Source organism: Lissotriton helveticus, chromosome 1_2 (assembly GCF_964261635.1).
Source record: "Lissotriton helveticus chromosome 1_2, aLisHel1.1, whole genome shotgun sequence".
NCBI lineage: Eukaryota > Metazoa > Chordata > Amphibia > Caudata > Salamandridae > Lissotriton > Lissotriton helveticus.
This window is the reverse complement of record NC_136058.1, coordinates 249,988,051-250,008,724: the sequence shown is the minus strand read 5'-3', so window position 1 is coordinate 250,008,724 and position 20,674 is coordinate 249,988,051. Positions and strand designations below refer to the sequence as shown.

The following is a 20,674-nucleotide window of genomic DNA, read 5'->3' as shown; positions in this document are numbered from 1 at the left end:
AAGTCCGGCCTCGATTGTGGAGAGCGGATTTAAGTACCTGGGGATTTACATTACTAGAGACCGAGCAGAGTTCTTCACCAGGAATTTAGAACCCCAACTGGTGTGCTTGAAAACAGATGTGAGCCACTGGAGGTCACTACCGCTGTCGCTTATGGGGTGGGCCACAATGTTTAAAATGCTGGCATTGCCGCGGCTCTTTTATATCTTACAAAACACGCCATATTCGGGTCAAGGCGGGGTATTTCAGCGGAGTTCTCAGGCAGTGCGGACATTGCTCTGGGAGGGGGGCAACACACGGATTGCACTGTGCAAGTTAACGAGGGGAGTGTATGACGGGGGCTGGCCCTCCCAGACGCCCAATTATACTACTGGGCGTCACAGCTGCAGGTGGTCAATGACTGGGTGTATGGGTTCGGAGCCAGCCTATAGGGTGGACGGATGGGTCATGCCTGGGGGGAACTGCGAGCCACTCCTGTATGTAAAGAGGCCGAGGAGGGACCTGCCATCGTACACCGGGGTAGTGATTCAGTTTTGGAGGGAGATGAATCAGTTCTTGGGCTGGAAGGGCTCCCTAACTGGTAGAACCCCTTTATGGTTTGGGGATCAGTTACCAGATGTAACTAGGTTGACCAGCTTCAGGGGGTGGAAGTTAATAGGCTTTGAGTATTTAGGGGATGTATGGAAAATAGACGCCCCCCCAACCCTTGGACTATTCCCAAAAGGAATATGACCTACACAACACACAGCACTACCACTACATATGGCTTAAAAATGTATTTTGTGCCTGACCAGTTTTGCCACTCAGAGATTAAAAAAATCATTGTTCACATTAAACTCTGTGCGCAAGGTGACTGCATCCTGACAACAACCCTTTGAAGTCATTTTTAACTCAGTATACATCTAGAAATATGTTCCACCAAACAAACGCTCTCAGCACCAAGCTACAACCAGGGTCGGATTTAAAACCACAACCGGCCCTGGCAAAGTGCTCGGCCACCTCCCCCCTCCCCACTTGGGGGGTTGGGGGGGATTTGGAGGTGCCGCCGAGCTCTTTGCTGGGGCCGTTTTTCGGCCTATTTTGGTACAGGGCCGATTTTGCAGCTATGCTGCAAAAACGGCCCTGTAACAAAAACAGACCCCAGGGGCCCAAAACCGGCTCCGACCCTTGCGACGCACCAGGGGATTGCCCGGTGCCTGCTATGGCCAATCCGGGCCTGGCTACAACCAAGAACTTGCAGAAATCGAGTTTGTCAGATAAGAAATGAAGTTGGACCAAGGCCGCCTACGATTCCTTAAAACATTTCATTTGGTATTCACATTCGTCAGCACCACAACGAAAACCACCCGCAACAAGAGTACTCAAAGCATCAATAAAAAAACCAAGAGAGCCAAAACCTTTTTCAGTACAGTCAAACATTGCATCAAATTGATGCCCAGAACACAGATCTCTCAGTCAGCAGACAAGTGTAACATGATCACCCTCTTCTTCACCAAGAAGATATAAACTCACATCCAACATTATCATTACAAAACAGACATCTACTCTGCCTCTAAATCCACACCACCAATCCCCAAGAAGACAACATTCAGCCCACTCTTCAACACTGATCTCAGTGTCATGTCATGAATCATGACATTTCTTCAACAAAGGCTCGCGTTGGTCCCTAAATCGTCTGTGGTGTCGCAGAGGGATCCATCCTGTCCCCCATTCTTCCTCAACGTCTAAATGCAAGCCTTCTGAATCATGCTTCCTGACAGTAAAATCAAGATCCCGCAGTACAGCAATGACACAAAACTCTATCTGGAAATCTCTTCAGCTCATTACATTCAGCAACTAAAAGTCTCTCTTCAGCGAGCCCAGAATTAGAAGTCAAGCACCTGCCTTAAGCACAGCTCAACAAATAATGAATTACTTCTACCAGCAGAACTAGAGTACCGCAGATTTCCACTTACCTTTCCAACACCAAGCTAGAGGGTCCCACCACCTGCTGACCACCATATGCAAGATCACTTGCATTCACCCTCATCACAGACCTCTGCTTGAAAGACCTCATTACCAAGAAGCCCTCCTGAAAAAAAATTAAAGCCTTTCTACTAGAAGACAACTTACGAACAGCAATGCAAGCATTAGTCCCCTAACACTGGGGTGGAGTCAACGCTCTGCTCAATGAGCTCCCTAACACCACATTGGCGCGGTGGAAAGCATCCTACACAATGCATCTTGTCTCATCAAGGGAAAGAAGAATTTCTCTCGCATCATGCCAACTGCGAAGGAACTACACTGGCTTCCCTCCATGCCTGTATCATATTCAATACCAATTGAATCACCTTTAAACCCATTTAGGAAGACTCCACCAAATAACCTGCAGACAAACTAACCACTTCAGAGAGCCGGTGCACATCACCGGACCAGAAGTGAAGAAATGCAAGAAAGAAAATACCAGAAGGCAGGGTTTCTCCATCTATACACCAAGAATTTAAAACAAAATCTGAATCAACATCAGAACAACCTCTTGCAGATTAAAAAGAAACTGAAGACACATCATTTCATAGAGCAATATCATCCAGCATTACAGGGGGCGACTATTACCTGCCTCATCATTTTTATATTGTATGTCAGGACTCCAATATCCTATCTTGCATCATGATTTTGGCTAAACAGCCAGGGAGGTATTTCACAAATTGCGGGGGACTTGGCAGCTGTGGATGTCACACTTCGTAAGCGGTAGTCAAGATGAGCGCCTACCTTGCAGGTGAGTTGCCTACAGACCCTGCTTCCGCGACTGTCTCAGAGACAGAGACAGTCTGTCAATTTCTTCTTTCAGTAAGTCCATCACAGATGAAATATTCTCACTTCTCCTGTTTAATCATTAGCAGCCATATGTATCAAGCCTTTTGTGATTCGCAAAGGCCGAAATTCGCAAAATTTCGGTCTTTGCGAATCGCAAACGGCCTTTTTGCATGTTTTGGGATGTATGAAACATTCCCAAAATAAGGAATTGCAAAGTTGTGCGATTCCTTATTTTGCCATAGGATTTAGGGAATCGCAATTTTGCGATTCCTTAAATGCTATGTATGTAGCATTGTTGGCTAGCGAATTTTGGTTAAGAATTCGCAAATTACCACCAACTTGTAGTTGATGGTAACTTGCGAATTCTTAAAAATGCACAATTTGGCATTTTTGAAAGTGGCATGTGATGCACACACATACCCATAGGGCATGTATGTGCGCCATATGCACACACATGTACATTTCAGGGGTGCAGCAGGGTGTCTTTGAGACACCCCTGCACCCTTGAAATAATTCTCAAATTGCGATTAGAAAATTGCGAATCCGCAATTTGAGAATTATTTCGCAATCATTCCTATGGGCCTCCTGGCCCATAGGAATGCATTGGAAATTATTCCTTAATTGCGAATTCGCAAAATGCGAATTCGCAAATAAGGAAGATTAAGGAATCGCTAAAAAATAGCGATTTTTTTCATACATACCATTTTGCAATTCCTAAATAGCGATTCCTTAAAATTCGCTATTTAGGAATCGCAAAATAGTTTCTTGATACATATGGCCCTTGGTCACCTTTTTGTTGTGCTGAGGATGGTTTCAAGTGCTGCAAAATGCGAGGGAACTTTCATACTCTTTTGAGCTTCTTACAGTTCTGTCAACCTGTCAAGCTTTTATTCCAGAGCGCACATCAGTATACAAGGATAACACATAATTGCAATTTACTAATATAATTTTATTCATTCGATAGGCAAAAGTATTATCATGTTTACATTTTTTTTTTACTAATCATGTATTTAGAATCACAACAATTACAAGGAGATATACCCTGAAATATCTTAGTCAAAGACAGCAATAACAGTAGAGCAGTCAAAGACATGCAAATGTGGGTAATTAAGAAATATTGTAACTAAAATATATCAGCAATTAGAGTTTGTTGTATATGTGTCATGTTTTAAAATTAGCATTTATTATGCAGAAGACCCACTGTTCCTCCTCGTGAGAAATTAGGCAGATTAAAATAATAGGGAACAGCCTCTGCCCCCTACGCCCTTCTATTGTACAGAAAAAGTCTGTGTGTATATGAGAAAGGCAATAGCAGATTATATCCAAAACTATCAGTATACTGACGAATGATGTTGATTTTGGCAGAACAATCACTGTTTGAAACTGTAATGGAACCTCTCCCTAACATATGATAGGGATATAACACATTGATGCGTGCTATGGAAATAGTGTAGTAATCTATTGACGTGTGATGTGGAATGCTATGCTTACACCTCATGGGGACAGAACACATTGATATGTGCGAGAAGTGGCCATAACACATTGGCATGTGATGCGGATTAAACAAATTGAGATTCGATAAGTAATTACATTGATATATATATAATAGGTGTGTGATACATTGACATCAGATGTGACTATAACACACTGACGTGATTGTGATATAACACGTTGCCACGTGGTGGGAATACATTGACATGCCATAGTCATATACGGCACTGATTTGAAGGAGGTACAACACAGTGACATTTGGTGGGGATATAATACACTGGCACGTGCCTGGGACATAGCAATCTAACATGTGATGATGATATAGCAGCATGTAGACATTTGGTGTCGATATCATACACTGACGTGCAATCCGGATTTAAGCCGCTACTAAATCAAGTTCATGACTCATGAGATTCTGTTTCACAGGGTCTCCACTATAACTCGCAGAAACTTTTCTCACACAATATACAGTGCACTTCACCAATGTACGTAATTTGTTGCTGCAAATGCAACTTCAGTGAAATAAAGAGGTTTGCATCTTTCTAGTGAGATATCCGCCATAACAACCCACAAGGACGTTCACGTTTTTCCAATGACAGTTTCCTTCAGTATTATCAGCCGTAATTCTTCCTCCTGTAAAACCTAGAACTTCATTTTGCTCATGTGCGTCACGTGCTCAACCTCCTTCATGAAGCGAAGGCACAGTTCATCCTGCCAGGTGAGAGCCACACACTGCACTGCCACAGGGAGTCCCACGCCTCCTGTTGCCGCCTGCAGAGGAAATACAAACACGAGAATCAGTTTGAAACAGAGAATGGCAGTGTATGGCCCAATTATCAAACCGATGTCCCGTGACATCAGAAAGGAATGATCGTGTGGCTACTAGTGGCCACAGAGGCAAACTCCAGTGGAGGACCAGGTCAGAAGTCCTCGTTAAATTCAACCTACTGACTGATAGGGTGGATTGTTGCTGACACTGTATGATTGATAAATATTGATTTATTTGTTAAAAGTGCAGAGTTGCACAAAATGTGGTGATGGGTTTACACACTGGATATGCTGAGCACATGAGATATTATAGTAACAGACTCACTTACAAATGAACATTCATTACTGTGGGTCGGAATATTCAGCCTGGAACTTCGTCCTACATAACTACAGTATCCGCAATGTCAAGGACAAAAATATCGACAGGTAAGAGCAGAAAAATAATATTGACAGGCAAGAGCACAAAGAAAATATCGAAGGTAATGGCACAAAGATAATACGGACAAGTAAGGATACAAAGATAATATCGACAGGTAAGGACACAAATATAATTTTGGCAAGTAAGACACAAATATAATATTGACATGTAAGGGCACAAAGGTAATATTGACAGGTCAGGACACAAAGATAATATCGAACGAGACATTTTGTCCACAATATTAAGGTAAAACAATATTCCATGCTCCATTTTCCATACAGCAATCAAGTCTTTTCTTCGAATTAATGTAATGTAATGTAAATTCAAATTCAAATTCAAATAAGCTTTATTCGATTATCACAAGGAAATCATAAAAGCATACATTACATGTGAATCCATAAAAGAAGCGTGAGTTTCAAGGCACAGGAAAGTTACATTTTCCATAAAAACAATAAAATACAATAAATATTTATGCAAATCCATATGTCCCATCGTAACAAATTCCTAAGTTAATGATTTTCTAAATTTTAGCAGCAATTTCAAAAAAATTTCCATAATAATTATCACGTCCGTATTCTCCAGTTGTTGTAATCGGTCAAAAGCTTCTTTACAGGACCGCAGACCCCAAGTCTTCAATAAGGGTCTCAATAAGGATTTTCTGGGGACTAGATAATATTTACAAAACAATATAAAATGAATATTGGATTGGGGTGAAATGTCATCGCATGGGCAAGGGGGCAAGTTTCGGGACCAGTCATTGCAGGAGGGAAAAGTAATAAGTCGAAAAAAGGAGCCTAATCTGAGTTAGAGAGAAGCATTCTTGAGAAGCAGGTGATGTCTGAAAAAAGGTATAATTGTAGACCCTGGGACAAGGTGATCCTCTGGAAATCCAGGACAGTTTTATGAGATTTTTGAAGAACCCATCTTTTTGCCTCTAGATGATCCATTAGGAGCTTTCTCAGAGCTTTCCGGGTAATATGCTTCAGGCTCAGAGGATCAGTGAAAAACTCTGGGCGACCAATTTCAAAGCAAAACCTTTTAACATATGACAACCATTTTATATGATTAGCCCCATCTAGTTTTTGGCTGTCAACAATTATTTCTCGGTTAAAAGCTGTCTCTGTGGTGTTCCAAATCTTGTGCTATAAGAGAAAGGGCTCAGTCTTAATTACGTCAGATATAAATGGTAGGGATGTATGACGTTATAACGCATACTTTTACTCCGCAGACCATTACAACGCGACTTTTACACCGCATACCGTTACAACGCATAGCGCCTTGGGGCGCTGGATAGTGGTAAGTATAATTTACTATTCTAACTCCAGTCCCCGTGGACCCTAGGGAAGGTGTTGGATAGTAAATTATACTTATTCCCAATCCTAGAGCGCCCCCCAGCGCAATGCGTTGTAATGGTATGCGGAGTAATGGTCGCGTTGTAATGGGTCTGCGGAGTAAAAGATCCGTTGTAACGGGTGTATACCGGTTTTCAACTTTCTGAATAGATGTTATAGTATCAATTCCCCAGAGTCCAGCCCCGTAGATTGCCGTTGCTACACATTTTGCCTTATAGATGGAAATAAGCTGCTTGACAGGTCTCCCCCCTATTTTGCTAGCAAAGTCTCTCAAAACCCCGTTCGCTCTAGTAAAAGCAAGCGCCTGGCTTTTACAGCAGACTGCCAGGTCACCTTTCTATGGAAATAGATACCCAAATAAGGGAATTGTTCTACGGTATCTATTTTTTGTCCTTCAATAAATATCGGACATTGGGTTTTCTTGGTACCCTTACTGCAAGCCAGGGAAAAGGTCTTACCGATATTTACTTTCAGACGTTTTTCTTGCATAAAGTGGGTAAATTTCGTTGCAGCCCCAACCTTGTTTGCGACAGTATAGCCGCATCATCGGCATATAACAAGATTGGGACGGCATGCCCCTCCACCTTAGGGTCGTCACATTCAACCATCCGCATATAGTCACCAACAGCGTTTATGTAAAGGGAAAAGAGCAGGGGGGCTAATGTGCACCCCTGCCTCACACCTCTAGCAATGGTGAATCTAGGGGAACATTCCCCTCTCTGTCCGTACCACACCCTTGCCCCCGCATCTCTATACAAGTCCATGATAAAATTAAGAATGGATGAGTTCAGCCCCAGTTGCTTAAGAACACTCCATAACTGGTCATGATCGACACAGTCGAACGCAGAGCTCAAATCTATAAATGTAACAAAGAGGTTACCTTTTTTTGCCTCCACGTATTTAGACATTAGGAAGTATAGATTCAAGCTCTGTTCGACTGTGCCCCTACCAGTTCGGAAGCCATACTGAAATCTAGAAAGTAGATCCGCCTCCTCTGTCCAACTTCGAATGCGTTTTAAGATGATGCGTCCCGCAACTTTCATTAGCGCATCAAGCAAGGAGATAGGACGGTAACAGGAGGGTACCTGCCTATCTCCTTTTTTATATATGGGTACCACAATGGCCTCTGTCCAAGTTGGAATTTGACCATAAGAATTTGCGCAGTTCAAGGCAGAAGTTAATAACGGGGCCCAGAAGTCTATTTCGGCCTTGAAGACATCCACTGGAATGGCGTCCGGGCCGGGGGCCTTGCCAGAAGGGCTCTCTCTAATGGCGAGAGTAACCTCCTCACACAGAAAAACAATATTAGGAGATCCCTCTCTCAGGCCCATTGTGGTAGTATTGAAAGAAGGGGTAGGATCTGGTAGAGATATATCAGAAAGACTAGATTTGCTGCACAGCTGTTGGAAATATGCAGCCCAAGTTTCTCCATCAATTGCCTGATCTAACCTCCTCTCGGGCATTTTGACCCACGGAAGTGGGGTTTTAACAAATTTCCAAAAAGCTGAGGAGTCACGGCTTTCACTAGTTGACAGCAGTGTCTGCCAAGCTTCCGCTTTCAAAGATTTTTTCCTGTTCTTTATGGGAAGGTGGTACCGAGATCTAGCCTGACGAATCTCCGATGGTGACTTCGGTATAGATTGTAAGGCTTTCTTCAGAATTTTTAAAGCTCGCGTGCAATCTTTGTCAAACCATCCTTTTGGAGTAAATTGACCTGGCTTGAACTGACGAGTAAGTAGGTTTTTTAGGCTTTCTTGAATTTTTAAAAACGCTAGAAGAATTTTTTGGGGGTGTTCAGTCGGGGATAGACAAACGTGCACCTCGTCCCACCTCAACTGTAGGAGATTCTTAAGGAGGCTTGCGGGATCCATTTTTTCCCATTTTAGGGTATAGCCATTTGTCGCCCCTACTGTGATTGGTTGCTCATAAGTTATGGGATGAGAATAATTGCGAGTAGTAGAAGATGGTAGAAGGATAGAAAGAGCTAAGGGGTAATGGTCACCATATAAGTGGTCAAGCGTATCCCAAGAGGATATCAGGGAAGCATATGTTTTGGAAAAAAGTACAAAATCGATGGTGGAATCTGTACCTCTTCCATGAAAGGAAGGTTTGAAGGGTTTCAGTGGGGAACATAAGTCATTTGAAAAGGCTAAATTAAAATGTACTAAGAGGTTATTTAATACCTCCCCTGTTTTAGAGTGCATAAAGTGATTTGGGGTATCATCAGTTTTATTTTCAGGGGTGGAGGAAAACTCACAAAGTCCCCTAGAAGCAAGTTGACAGGGGTAACAATTTAAATCACCCACAAAAGCAATAACCCATTCACCCCCATACTGCTCTTTAATGGACTCAACAGTGTTAGACAATTCATTTAATGCTCTCTCCAGACCCTGTAATGACATGTTATTGTAAATATTGATTATTAACAGGTTCAGTGATATGCTCATTTGAATGGCAATTATTTGATAATACTCCCTGAGGAAATATTTCCGAACCCTAAAACCCCCAACTACATTAACATATATACACAACCCCCCCATATGTCTTCCTTGCTTACTTTCTGACGCCGGTGAATGGAAGGTTTGAAAACCCAAAAGATGTACCGGGGTTTGTACCCACGTCTCCTGAAAACATAAAACTGAGAAAGGGCTAACCACGTCAAGCCAAGGTGGTAAAACTATTTTTGTGGAAATGCCAGCCACATTCCAACTAAGGATCTGGATTTCAGGGAATGTGGCTCGGTTCTCGGGTTGGTTATAAAGTGACACTGTGTTATTTGGCTGATTTACACATGGTGACGTAGTTAAGGAGTCCAAGAAAGCTACTCAATTTTCTGACCCTTTATCGGCTATCTTAGTACGCGGGACAATACAACCTGAGGGTACTACATTAAGAGTGGTGCCAGCTACATTCCCCTTCTCGTGGCTATCATCAGAAGCAAAAAGTCATTCAATATCGTCCAGGCCAGAAAGTGGTACATATTGGTTGTAACAAGGAATGTTCCACTGAGGTGTTGTAGGTGGCGAATAATGACCGTATCCAGGATAGCCATGTGGGACAGAAGAAAGAAATCTATTTTCCATGGGTCCTGGCCTGAAGGGATAGGGGTTATAAGATGGTCTTAGATGCTGGGGGAAAGGGTAGTTATCATAGCATTGTTTAGGGCGATATGTTTTACGAAGCATTAAGGCTTCAGGATAGAAGTAGCTAACCTCTTTAGGTGTGATCATCCCCCTATGGTAATCAGAAAACCAGTCCCTAATGTGCGGAATAACTCTAGAGTCTTTAAAGGTGATCATTACAATATCGCCCTCTATGTCCTTTGGGCGCACTCCAACCCAGTTTGTTCGTCGCACAGAGATAATGTCACCATTTATATGGAGTGGCAATGGCCTATTTTTACATAGCCAATAAATGACTTTGTTCTTTAAACTAGTGTGGTTTTCAAGGGGTCCGGTTGGTAAAGGTGGGACCCCTGATAAAATGATGACATTATTAGAAGCAGCTGGGGGTAAATCCACATTTCTTTCTCGTCGGACTCTTGTTGGTTTAGTCCCGTCCTTGTTCATCGCGGGAAGTGTCTTTTTGCTCCCCATTCTTGCTGATTCCATAAGTGAGTTTATTTGAGAAGGCTGTAACTGTGGGTTTTTGGGCTTCTTCATTGAAACGGTGGGAACCTTAGTGTTTACCGGTTTCTTTTTAGCAAGAGGGGTTTGCGCAGTAGTAGTACTTACTGCGGGTGTTATTTTAGCCTTAGTTGATATTTTTTCTGCCTCCTTTATAGTAGTTGATTTTGGTGCGTCCTTTCTTAATGGAGTTTTTAAATTTGGGCCTTCAGTGAGTATATCCAATTGGGCACCTATTCTCTTGACTCTCTCTGCTATAGGTAGCAGTAAAGCTTTCAAGAGATGTTCCATCGCATCCATAAAATCTTTCAAGGAAGGTGGAACAATGGAAGGATTTTTATTAACAGAAGTAATAATCGGGACCCCTTCTGCAATTTTAAGTAGTTCTTTAGTGAGGGAGTCTTTGGAAGGCAATAGATTACGGGCGGGACTGGATATTTTTCCCAAACCTCTTCTCCTTCGTTTTTTAGGAGGTGAGCGGATAACTGCCTGTTTCTTTTTAGAAAAATTATTTACAGTTAATGGTTTGGGATCCACAGGGGGAGGAGTACATAATTGCACTTGCTGATCAGGACCCAAACCTGTTTGGGACCCGGTAAAACTTTGACTAGGGTGTGCAACCACCTTTGGAGTTGTAGGAGTATTAAGGTCAATAAGATCAGTAATTAAGTTGCTAGGGGGAGGTAGATCTAACTGAGCGGCAACGGATGTTGACAAAGTGGCATTTTTTGGGGATGAGCTAACTTGAAATATTAAGGGAATACTATCGGTGTTAAACAGATCAGCGTCTATATTTACCATAGAGACGTGATCTATGTGTGAAACACTGATATTCTGGGTGAGAGGGACAGTTGCAGTGTTTTTTAGTTGCTCGATGGAAAGACGACGAGCAGCACGCCGTTCAGCTAGTGCAATGTCTCTATCAACGTCTATAATTGCTCTGGTGAAATATCGGTCTAATGGACCCAAAATAGATACACCTACCCTGGATGGATAATCATCAACTTCAATAGTCGACATTACCGCTGCTAGTGACTTGGATACGGTGAGGTTCTGTACAATCAGAAACAAAGTAATAGGCGTTAGAGGGTTTGCCAAGCCAAGCCTAGTTTGGCCTTGGAGGGCCGTAGAGGGCCCGCCCTTTGCCCGGGCTTCGCCCCGGGCTACAACCCGCGTGCGTCCCGCGATGCGCGTTTGCAGGTCTGCTTATAACGTATGAGGGGGCGTGGCACTGGGAGGGGGCGCAGCTCGGCCGGGAAGAGGAACCAGCTGTCGATGATTCAGGAATGCTGGTCCTCGCAGTCCCGGTCACCGCGCCTCTCACCTCCTCTGCGGCCACGGGCGCTCCTCAACTGCACACAGCTACAGGTTCCAGAAGAGCAGGGTCCCTCCCGCAGTCTTCGTTCCTCAGGGCAACAGCGAAGCGGCAAAAGCCAATCTCGAGCGGCTCCCGCGAAGCGGGGGCCGCGAGAAGTAATAGGCAGCAGGCAGGGCAGGGGGCGCAGCACTGGGAGGGGGCGCGGCTCGGCCGGGAAGAGGTACCAGTTGTCGATGACTCAGGAATGCTGGTCCTCGCAGTCCCGGTCACCGCGCCTCTCACCTCCTCTGCTGCCACGGGCGCTCCTCAACTGCACACAGCTACAGGTTCCAGAAGAGCAGGGTCCCTCCCGCAGTCTTCGCTCCTCAGGGCAACAGCGAAGCGTCAAAAGTCAATCTCGAGCGGCTCCCGCGAAGCGGGGCCGTGAGAAGTAATAGGCAGCAGGCAGGGCAGGGGGCGCGGCACTGGGAGGGGGCGCGGCTCGGCCGGGAAGAGGAATCAGCTGTCGATGACTCAGGAATGCTGGTCCTCGCAGTCCCGGTCACCGCGCCTCTCACCTCCTCTGCGGCCACGGGCGCTCCTCAACTGCACACAGCTACAGGTTCCAGAAGAGCAGGGTCCCTCCCGCAGTCTTCGCTCCTCAGGGCAACAGCGAAGCGGCAAAAGTCAATCTCGAGCGGCTCCCGCGAAGCGGGGGCCGCGAGAAGTAATAGGCAGCAGGCAGGGCAGGGGGCGCGGGACTGAGAGGGGGCGCGGCTCGGCCGGGAAGAGGAACCAGCTGTCGATGACTCAGGAATGCTGGTCCTCGCAGTCCCGGTCACCGCACCTCTCACCTCCTCTGCGGCCACGGGCGCTCCTCAACTGCACACAGCTACAGGTTCCAGAAGAGCAGGGTCCCTCCCGCAGTCTTCGCTCCTCAGGGCAACAGCGAAGCGGCAAAAGTCAATCTCGAGCTGCGACAAAATATTACACTGCAGCATATTTACAAAGTGACGCATCTAGGCAGATGAGTCGCTTTGTACACCCCTGCGCTACATTATTCCTGCGTCAAGTATAATGTATGCAGGGAGGGCATTCCCCCGTAAAAAAAACTTTTAGTAGTGGCGCAGTAAAATATATGAGATTTCACTGCACCACTTCTAGTATGCCACTGCATCAAATCCTTACGCCTGCTAGAAGCAGGCATAAGGAGTGGCGCAGGTCATTTCACATGTGGCTTGCCCCATCTGAAGAGACACATTGCTGGAGTTGCGTCTATTTTCAGACCTACTCCAGCAATGTTCCAAAGTTGCACTAAAGATACGTCAGGAATACTGACGTATCTGTAGATCTTTGCGACATGGATCAGCGTACAATAAATGCGGTGCATCCATGATGTCGCAAGAATGGTACTATGAAAAGTGCTGTACCTCTGGTTTCCCCCAGCGATGTGACACGTTTCATAAATGAGGCCCTATGTATTTTCAAACCTCAGGATGGGACAAACTTTAGGGTTATGTCTGATTTTAAGGCACAATCATAACCTCTGATTCTGACAGAAAAGTCTCAAAAAGTTGCTCTGCCACAATGGGAACAACACTGTGATATTAGTAGGGGTGCTTTTTTATCGTCCTTCAATATCGTTCAAGAAGTCTTGAATTTTAAACTGAATTAGGCTTGGTACATCATGACAGTGTGAGCAATACGAGGTTTGGTCTCCATTGCTACCAGAATTTAACATTAGTTTTTCATATCAAGAAAATCTCCTTACCGTTACTGTGGAACCTGAAAAATCAGGTGCATAATAAATACAGATCTGTTGACAAAGTGTTAGCTTAACATTTCATTTGTACTCGTACACAGAAGGGATGAGTACCTGGTTCACCTTTACTAACTGAGAATCATCCTGATAAATGGATAGAGCTGAACTAACCTTTTTCAACAACTTGTCCCAGTGGTCATTGTAGTGCCCCTTGTAATGCTTCAGCTGTTCTTCATCCTTTTCAGTCACTGTTGTGACAGGCACTATCCCAGCAGGGAAGTTTAAAACATTAAAGAGATGGGTGTTGGTACTGCCACCTGGAACAAATGAAGATTACATTACAAAATATTAGGCCTGTTTACAATGTTCGTAGGTCCTTTGCCAAGTGAAAATGACTTATCTAGCGTTAGAGAATATGGAGTCTGGCACTGGCTTAACACAAGAAATTGAAAATACAATGAGAATGTAGGTTAGTGCCTCCAGTCGGTTTTTGGCTGAACAGCTTTTGCTATGTGTCATTTAATAATTCTTGTAAAGGTGACGCCGCGATCCCTATCCTGCTCTTTGTGCAAAATTCCTTATTGGATTTTTATGCTCCTGCTGACCTGTTTCTCTATAAAGCCCTCAAAATGATGATTCAAATTTAGAGTTGTGGAACCAATTTGGCCCTACAAGAATGACAGACAGGGAAAGTTTAAACTTGAAATTTTTATTTTCAGATTTTAAGTTATACAGAAAACAAGTAATATAGTCAAACTCAATCAGTAATTCATAGTGCAAAGCTAAGTTAGAGTGCACAATCTGTCAAATAACTTAATATAGTCCAGGTAAGCAACCTGGAGCCTCTCCTGGATGCAACCTGTACTACAGCAAATACTTCTATGTGAAAGTTTGAACATGTATGAATCTGCTGAAACTGGGCAGGTTTTGGAAAGTGGCTTATTAGTAGTGATAAGTAGTGACTTCCCACTAGTAATAGTAATAAAGCCACAAACACAATAAAAGGGTCGGTCAAGTGGCAATAATGTATTCCTTTGCTCAACACTTTTATAAACACTGATACATTAAATAAGTAAGACACAACAAACAATAAAAGTCCAACTCCAATTTATAGAAATAGTTATATTTTTATGAACAAATAAACACCAACACAACAAAAATCCAATGTAGGGAATCAGAGACATGAATTTCTAACGATTAAACATTTCCTAGTGCTTAAAAACCTTTAGCGCCAAATTGGGACACCTGGTCGTGCTTGGCTGGGACAAAGTCAAAGTTTGAGGCCGGCCGCAATGGAGCCCTGGATTACACTAAGCGGAGGCCTTTGTTAAAATGTTACCTTCACACTTAGAGGCATATTTTGATTTCGGACGGAATTGCCTCCGCCTGACACAGACCTGGCTTGGGACAGACTGACTCCCAGTCGGCAGTCCAGACCGACTTATTTCAATGCGACTTAACACTGTTTGGTTTCATGCTCCCTTTCCTCAATTTGAGCTTGTGTTACAGCCATAAACCGGCCGTACCACAAGCTCCAATTGAGGAAAGGGAGGTGCAGTTCATCCCTGCATCCGATGGCAGGAGCCACAAGATGCCTGCCACATGGTGCAGGGATCAACAGGAGGGCACCATAGGAGCCCCCTCGGCCTTCAAACAGAGGCTGTGTTTCAAAGGAGGCCCTGCTAGGGGTCCCCAAACATACTTCCTGATGTGGTTTCCATGGTGGGCAGGCCAGCATGGAAACCTTTTCGGAAACTGTGCATCGCAATCTCAAGGGAAAAGCCTGACCTTAATATTACTAGCCATGTTCCACCTGGTGAACACGCTCTCTAAGCCCATCGGAGCCAGCCAAAATGGCCGGCTTGTTTACTTTCTGACCACCTCCATCATAACAAAGTGGTCAGAAAGTAAACTGAGTGACCCATTACCATGTGGGCCGCATCATAATTGGCCCTATAGTTGTTTTCTGGAGCTTTTTCTCCCACTGTTGAGCAAAGCTCCTCTTCAGGCCGGGTTCACATTTACGTGTCGGCTTGGTTTTCTGTGAGACTCCGGTCAATCCTGGAAGTCTGGAGCTTTCAGCGGGACAAACCTGAAATCCAGGCCAAGTCACAGTTGAAGGTAGCTGGCTTGACTCTCGGCATTGAGTCAGTCACCTTATGGAGCCTTTCCCCAAAAAGTTACCAAACTTCTGACTCTTCTTCCAGAAGGTCTCCTTGAGTGTTCCAAATGTCCACAACACCAACCCTAGAATCTCAGAGATGATCCTTGGGATGCTAGGAGTACAATTCCCACAATGCACCTGGCTAAATCCTTAAAAGTCCACTGGACACACTCCAGGATGGAGATTTCTTGCTTGAGAATGCAGGTGGGCTCTGTTAACTGTAGCATACAGGGAGTCCACTCCTTAATCCTTCTTAAAGCAAGGCAAAGTCCTTAGGGCTGTAGGTCACAAAGTGCAATCACTTGGGGTGCATGCCAGTGTTCCAGCACTGTAGGCCTTCTTCTCCTTGTAGTTTCATATTGCAGATCTGAGATGCTAGGCAACTCTCCTAAATTTATGCTGTGTTTCTAAGCATCAGGCTGGGAGTACCCCTGACCAATGGGATGCACGGTGCCACCAAGGTGTATGACCACTTCTTCCAAAGGGTGGTATATTCTTGTCCCTGAACGCACTATTCTCTCAAAATACAACATGGAGGAATTCTAGCCTTGGAGGTTATACCAGGCTAAGCCAACCCACAGGCATGGCTAAGATTACCTAAGACTCCCCTTCCGCCCCTCTCCTTAATCTAATTACTAGGGCTTCTGTGTGACTGGGTGGCAGGATGTGGGGATGAGGCTGTGCTGTCTTAAAATGTAATTCTTCTCTTGAAGACCAGTTTGTCCACCCATTCTCCCTCATGCCTTCTGCAGATTCAGTTCTCCACCCATAGGAAACCCATTGTCTCTCTAGCAGGCTACTTCACATCTCATTAAGGTAGCTTGGCTCAATATGACTGAGGCTAGCCAATCAGGAGAGAATAGCTGGAAGACTGAATTTGGCTTGCAGGAAAGAACGTTTAAAAACATCTTTTCTGTGATTGTATTATAAATCTAACAGTGGCACATTGTTGGACTTATCATAGGTAGCATTTTAAGTCCTAGAATGACATTTTCAGCTACTTCCTTGCAATATTTAAACTTAAATAGAATATTGCACACATCGGGACCCAACGGGCTGAGCGCGCACTGCCGACCATTTTGCAGGCTGGCGCGAGTGAGCGCAGGAGTAGGCGTGCCGGGGCCGAGACCTGCAGCCAGTCTCCCGCTGAGGGCTGCACCTGAAGGCGGAGGGCAGAGGAACAGAGTGAGCTGGATGTCGGGTGACCCGAAAACGGCACGGATGGAGGCACCTGTCTGAAAACAGCCAGTAGAGCGTCCCTCCACACGACCGAGGTGAGTCTGCCTGCGGTGCGATCCAGCGGCCGGGGACGGCTGGCCTGTAGTGCTACCCCACCCCAGCACAGCCGCAAGCACCGTGGCTTACCTGCCCTGCGCTTGGATCCCGTACAGACTCCGGGTGCCAGACATTTAGAGGCAGGGGCACATAAGATGGTGCGCCCTGCAGCCTACTTAGCAGCCTGGTGTGGGTGAGAGCGGGGCAAATAGGCCCAGGGACGGTCCCTGGAGGCAGCTCCCCTGCCGATCATCACCCTGGAAGTGGAGGACCTGAGGGGGCCCGTGAGAACCTGAGCATACCCGGCGCCGCCCCACAATGGTGGTGTGGACCTCATCCCTGCACCCAAATGGGGTGAGCCTCGCCGCGGGGCAGTACACCTGCTGGGAGCGCCTGGCCTGTGGTGCTCTCCCTTCCTGGTGCGGCCGTGTGCACCAAGGCCTTTCAACATCACACTGGATGACTGGAGGGATTGCAGTATGTCAGCTTTGAACCTAAGCCTGCCTTCCAGACTGCAGACTTTCACAGAGAGGTGCCCTGCCCTTCCCTAATTTTTGCTGTGGCCCCTCAGGCGCCACGTTGGAAGGGGCTAGCAGTGACAATTAGTTACTGGATCGCCTGGGAATGAGACCGAGGTTTCATTCTTTGCCCATCCTCACTAAAACAGTCCCGGAGACAGAGGGGACCTTCTGTTGGCAGGGGCAGGAAGCCTGTCCTGCTTAGGGAACCCCAGCCTGCTTGGCGCACTACCTCTTCATGCGCAGTGCCGCTTTTTGCCTGTTGGCGGAGAATAGTGGCTCCCTCCTGACAGCTACTACTAAATTCTGGCAGGACAGGTCCGTCAGAGATCTACTAATCAAGGCCAGTATCAGGGTCACTGAAGCAATGCCACAACAGAGTGACACGGCAGCTCGACGAGGGTCGGATGATTTGGAGGGTCCGGTCACACGCAGTGTCCTGGAGTCCCTTTTCGTGGACCTCATGAGAGAATTCGATAACATGAAGAAAGACCTCACTGCAGAGCTTCAAGAGATGCCTAAGGACATCAATTCGGTGGGGGAATGAGTGGATGACCTGGAGAATCAGACGATTTCAAGGGGCGAGGAGGTATCCCAGCTTCAGCAGGTGGTCCTGCGTCTTAGGGACCAGCACATAGATCTCCAGGCACACGTGGAACACCTCGAGAACTGTTCCCGCCAGAACAAAATAAGGATTCGGGCAGTGCCTCAGGGAGCCAAGGAGCAAGACAGTGAGACCTTTGTCATGGACATGTTCCGTCAAATCCTGGGAAGCCCCCCTGGATCAGGATATCAGGTCTGACCGGATGCACCGTGTTAGTCTTAAGAGATCTTAACGTGTGTCCATGACTTAAAGAACGCATCCTACGAGAGGCACAGGCCAAACATCCCATCGAGTTTTGCTCCTGCAGGCCCCTTCTCTTTCAAGACCTAGCAACTTCGACATTACAGACAATACTGGAATTTTGCCCTATCACAGCATTTCTGCACTCCAAGGATGTCACATTCTCTTTGGGACACCCGTTTAGACTCATCTTTAAATGGCTGGGCAAGCTGAGTCAGATTCGTTCTCTTGAGGAGGCTGCGTTGCTTCTTCGTCTTCCGGAGGTTGATCGTGCCATGCCAGAGAAAACTTTCCCACTGGATGCCGAGCTGACACTGCAAGATGGCAGTAAGTGGGGAACTCACCAAGGAGTCTATGCCCAGACCCAGACGCTATGGCTAAAGAACGCTCTGCAGTCCTTCAATCCCTGTCCAAAGACTCAAATGCTGCAGACTGACACAAATTGAATGAGGTGCTGTTGTTTCCAACCTTAATGGTTCTTACCATGCTTTCTTTGGCAGGGCCTGGTGCAGGGAGGGGGCAGCGGGAGTTCCTCCTATCCATCTCATGCCTCACCACTGGGCAGGTTGCCCAGGACATTTGTGAACTATACAAGTAAATGTTTTTTGTCATTTGTTTTTGTTGTGGGTTTTGGGATTTTCTACTCCTCCTCCACATTTTGATAGCGGAATGCTACTTGTCACTCCACCTCTTTTTCTACTTCTGCTGGACGGGGGGCACTTCTCTGCAGCCCACCTTAATGTCAAGGGGCTGAATAGCCCTAATAAACGTCGGGCTGTCCTGTCCTATCTTGAGCAGTACGACGCTCATATTTGTCTGCTACAGGAGACACACCCTTTGTCCAATGATACGCACAGATTGAGATTCAGAGTATTCCCCCATCAAATGTTTTCCTCCGCTACCTACAAGACAGTGGGGGTGGCAATCCTGGTTTCCGCTCGGTTCCCCGGCCACATAGGCAGTAAGCAGGCCGAGATTAGAGGGAGGCTCTTGGCGCACACGTTTACCCTAGATGCACATACGTTCACGATCGCTACGGTGTACGTCCCCAATGGTGGGCAAGAGGGCTTTATTAAGGAAGTAATACACAAGCTCACAGGCCTTCCGGACAATACATTGCAGTTGGGGGGATTTTAACTTGGCTTTTGATGGTGATGTGGACCGCTAGGGACAGAGGTAGGGACAGTCAGGGGCCCTTTCTAGAGATGGGAAGCGACTGCTAGCAGAGTCCGGACATAGAGATATTTGGAGACTCTGTCATCCAGGTGCTAAGGCATACACCTTCTATTCACATCAACACAAGACTTACGCTAGAATAGACTATGTCCTCACCTCTGACTCCCTGACACGACAGACGCGGGACCTAGAGATCCTTCCCTGCCCCTTATCCGACCATTCGGCGATAAAGATATCCATATCGTTACATTACCTAAGAGAGACCCTGCTACAACGTCCCTCAGTGGTACAGCAAATTCGGATGTGCATAACGGATTATCTAGAGCTTAATGACTCTCCTACCATCCCTATGACGACCCTATGGGAAGCAATGAAAGCAGTGGTTTGGGGGCAATTTCTTGGCATAGATGTGGCTGACAATAAAGATAGACAAGAGAAAAGAGAGCGTTTGATGTGGGAGGTGGTCGAATTGGAACGTATACATACAATAATGTAGTATCTGACTATACGAATATGTCAAGGGAACAATTAGCTCCAAATAATAATTATCAAATAATCTGGATGCAATACCAACAATTGACAGAACTGCCTCTGGCTATTTCATCAACTATGATAATTTTTCTGAGGATCCCAGTGAGCCTGAAACAACGCCAGCAAATAAAACTTTCAAGGAACAATTAACGGAACTTTGTCACCAGCTTACAAATACATATCTGGTTTCACCATGGGCTGAATTTCAGGCTGTGTTAGGTGTACTTTTTTTCCTACTATGGCCGATTCTCGTTTTAAGTTTGGGAAAGCTGATAGATGGAAAATAGAGTAAAATGGAAACAGCAAGTAAGAACATCAACTTGCTTCTGAAGTCACACAAATCATCTCATCGTGAACAACGAGACCTATCATCAGTGAACATCACAGCCGTTCCTCTACCTGGTGGAATAGCATGGGATAGAACTGATTATGACATTTATGGTCCTGTCGAGCTGCTGAAGATTCCACACCAATTTAAGGTTTCCTTGAGTGATTTTGTTTCACCCAGCACATTTTCTGATGATTGGGACTATGAGACTGATAATAACATGATGGCAGACAAATGTAAGCAACATTTGCAAAACATGAATACTTAGAAGGTTCATCAGATTATGAACAAATGTATTGTTTTAATCATTTTGGTCACCATTATTTGCACAAA

At 45.6% G+C, this 20,674-nt stretch overlaps 1 protein-coding gene across 1 annotated transcript in view; it reads right to left on the bottom strand.

Moving 5' to 3' along the window:
* Window positions 1–3,719: 3,719 nt before the first annotated feature.
* The window catches only part of LOC144800466 (vitamin D3 hydroxylase-associated protein-like), a 504,232-nt gene continuing 487,277 nt past the window's right edge, over window positions 3,720–20,674 (bottom strand). The window contains exons 14-15 of the mRNA XM_078671682.1: window positions 13,677–13,822; window positions 3,720–5,053 (exon numbers count right to left, since the gene is read on the bottom strand). Of these exons, the coding sequence (XP_078527808.1) occupies window positions 4,925–5,053; window positions 13,677–13,822 (275 nt within the window). The 3' untranslated portion in view covers window positions 3,720–4,924. The remainder of the gene's footprint in view (window positions 5,054–13,676; window positions 13,823–20,674) is intronic.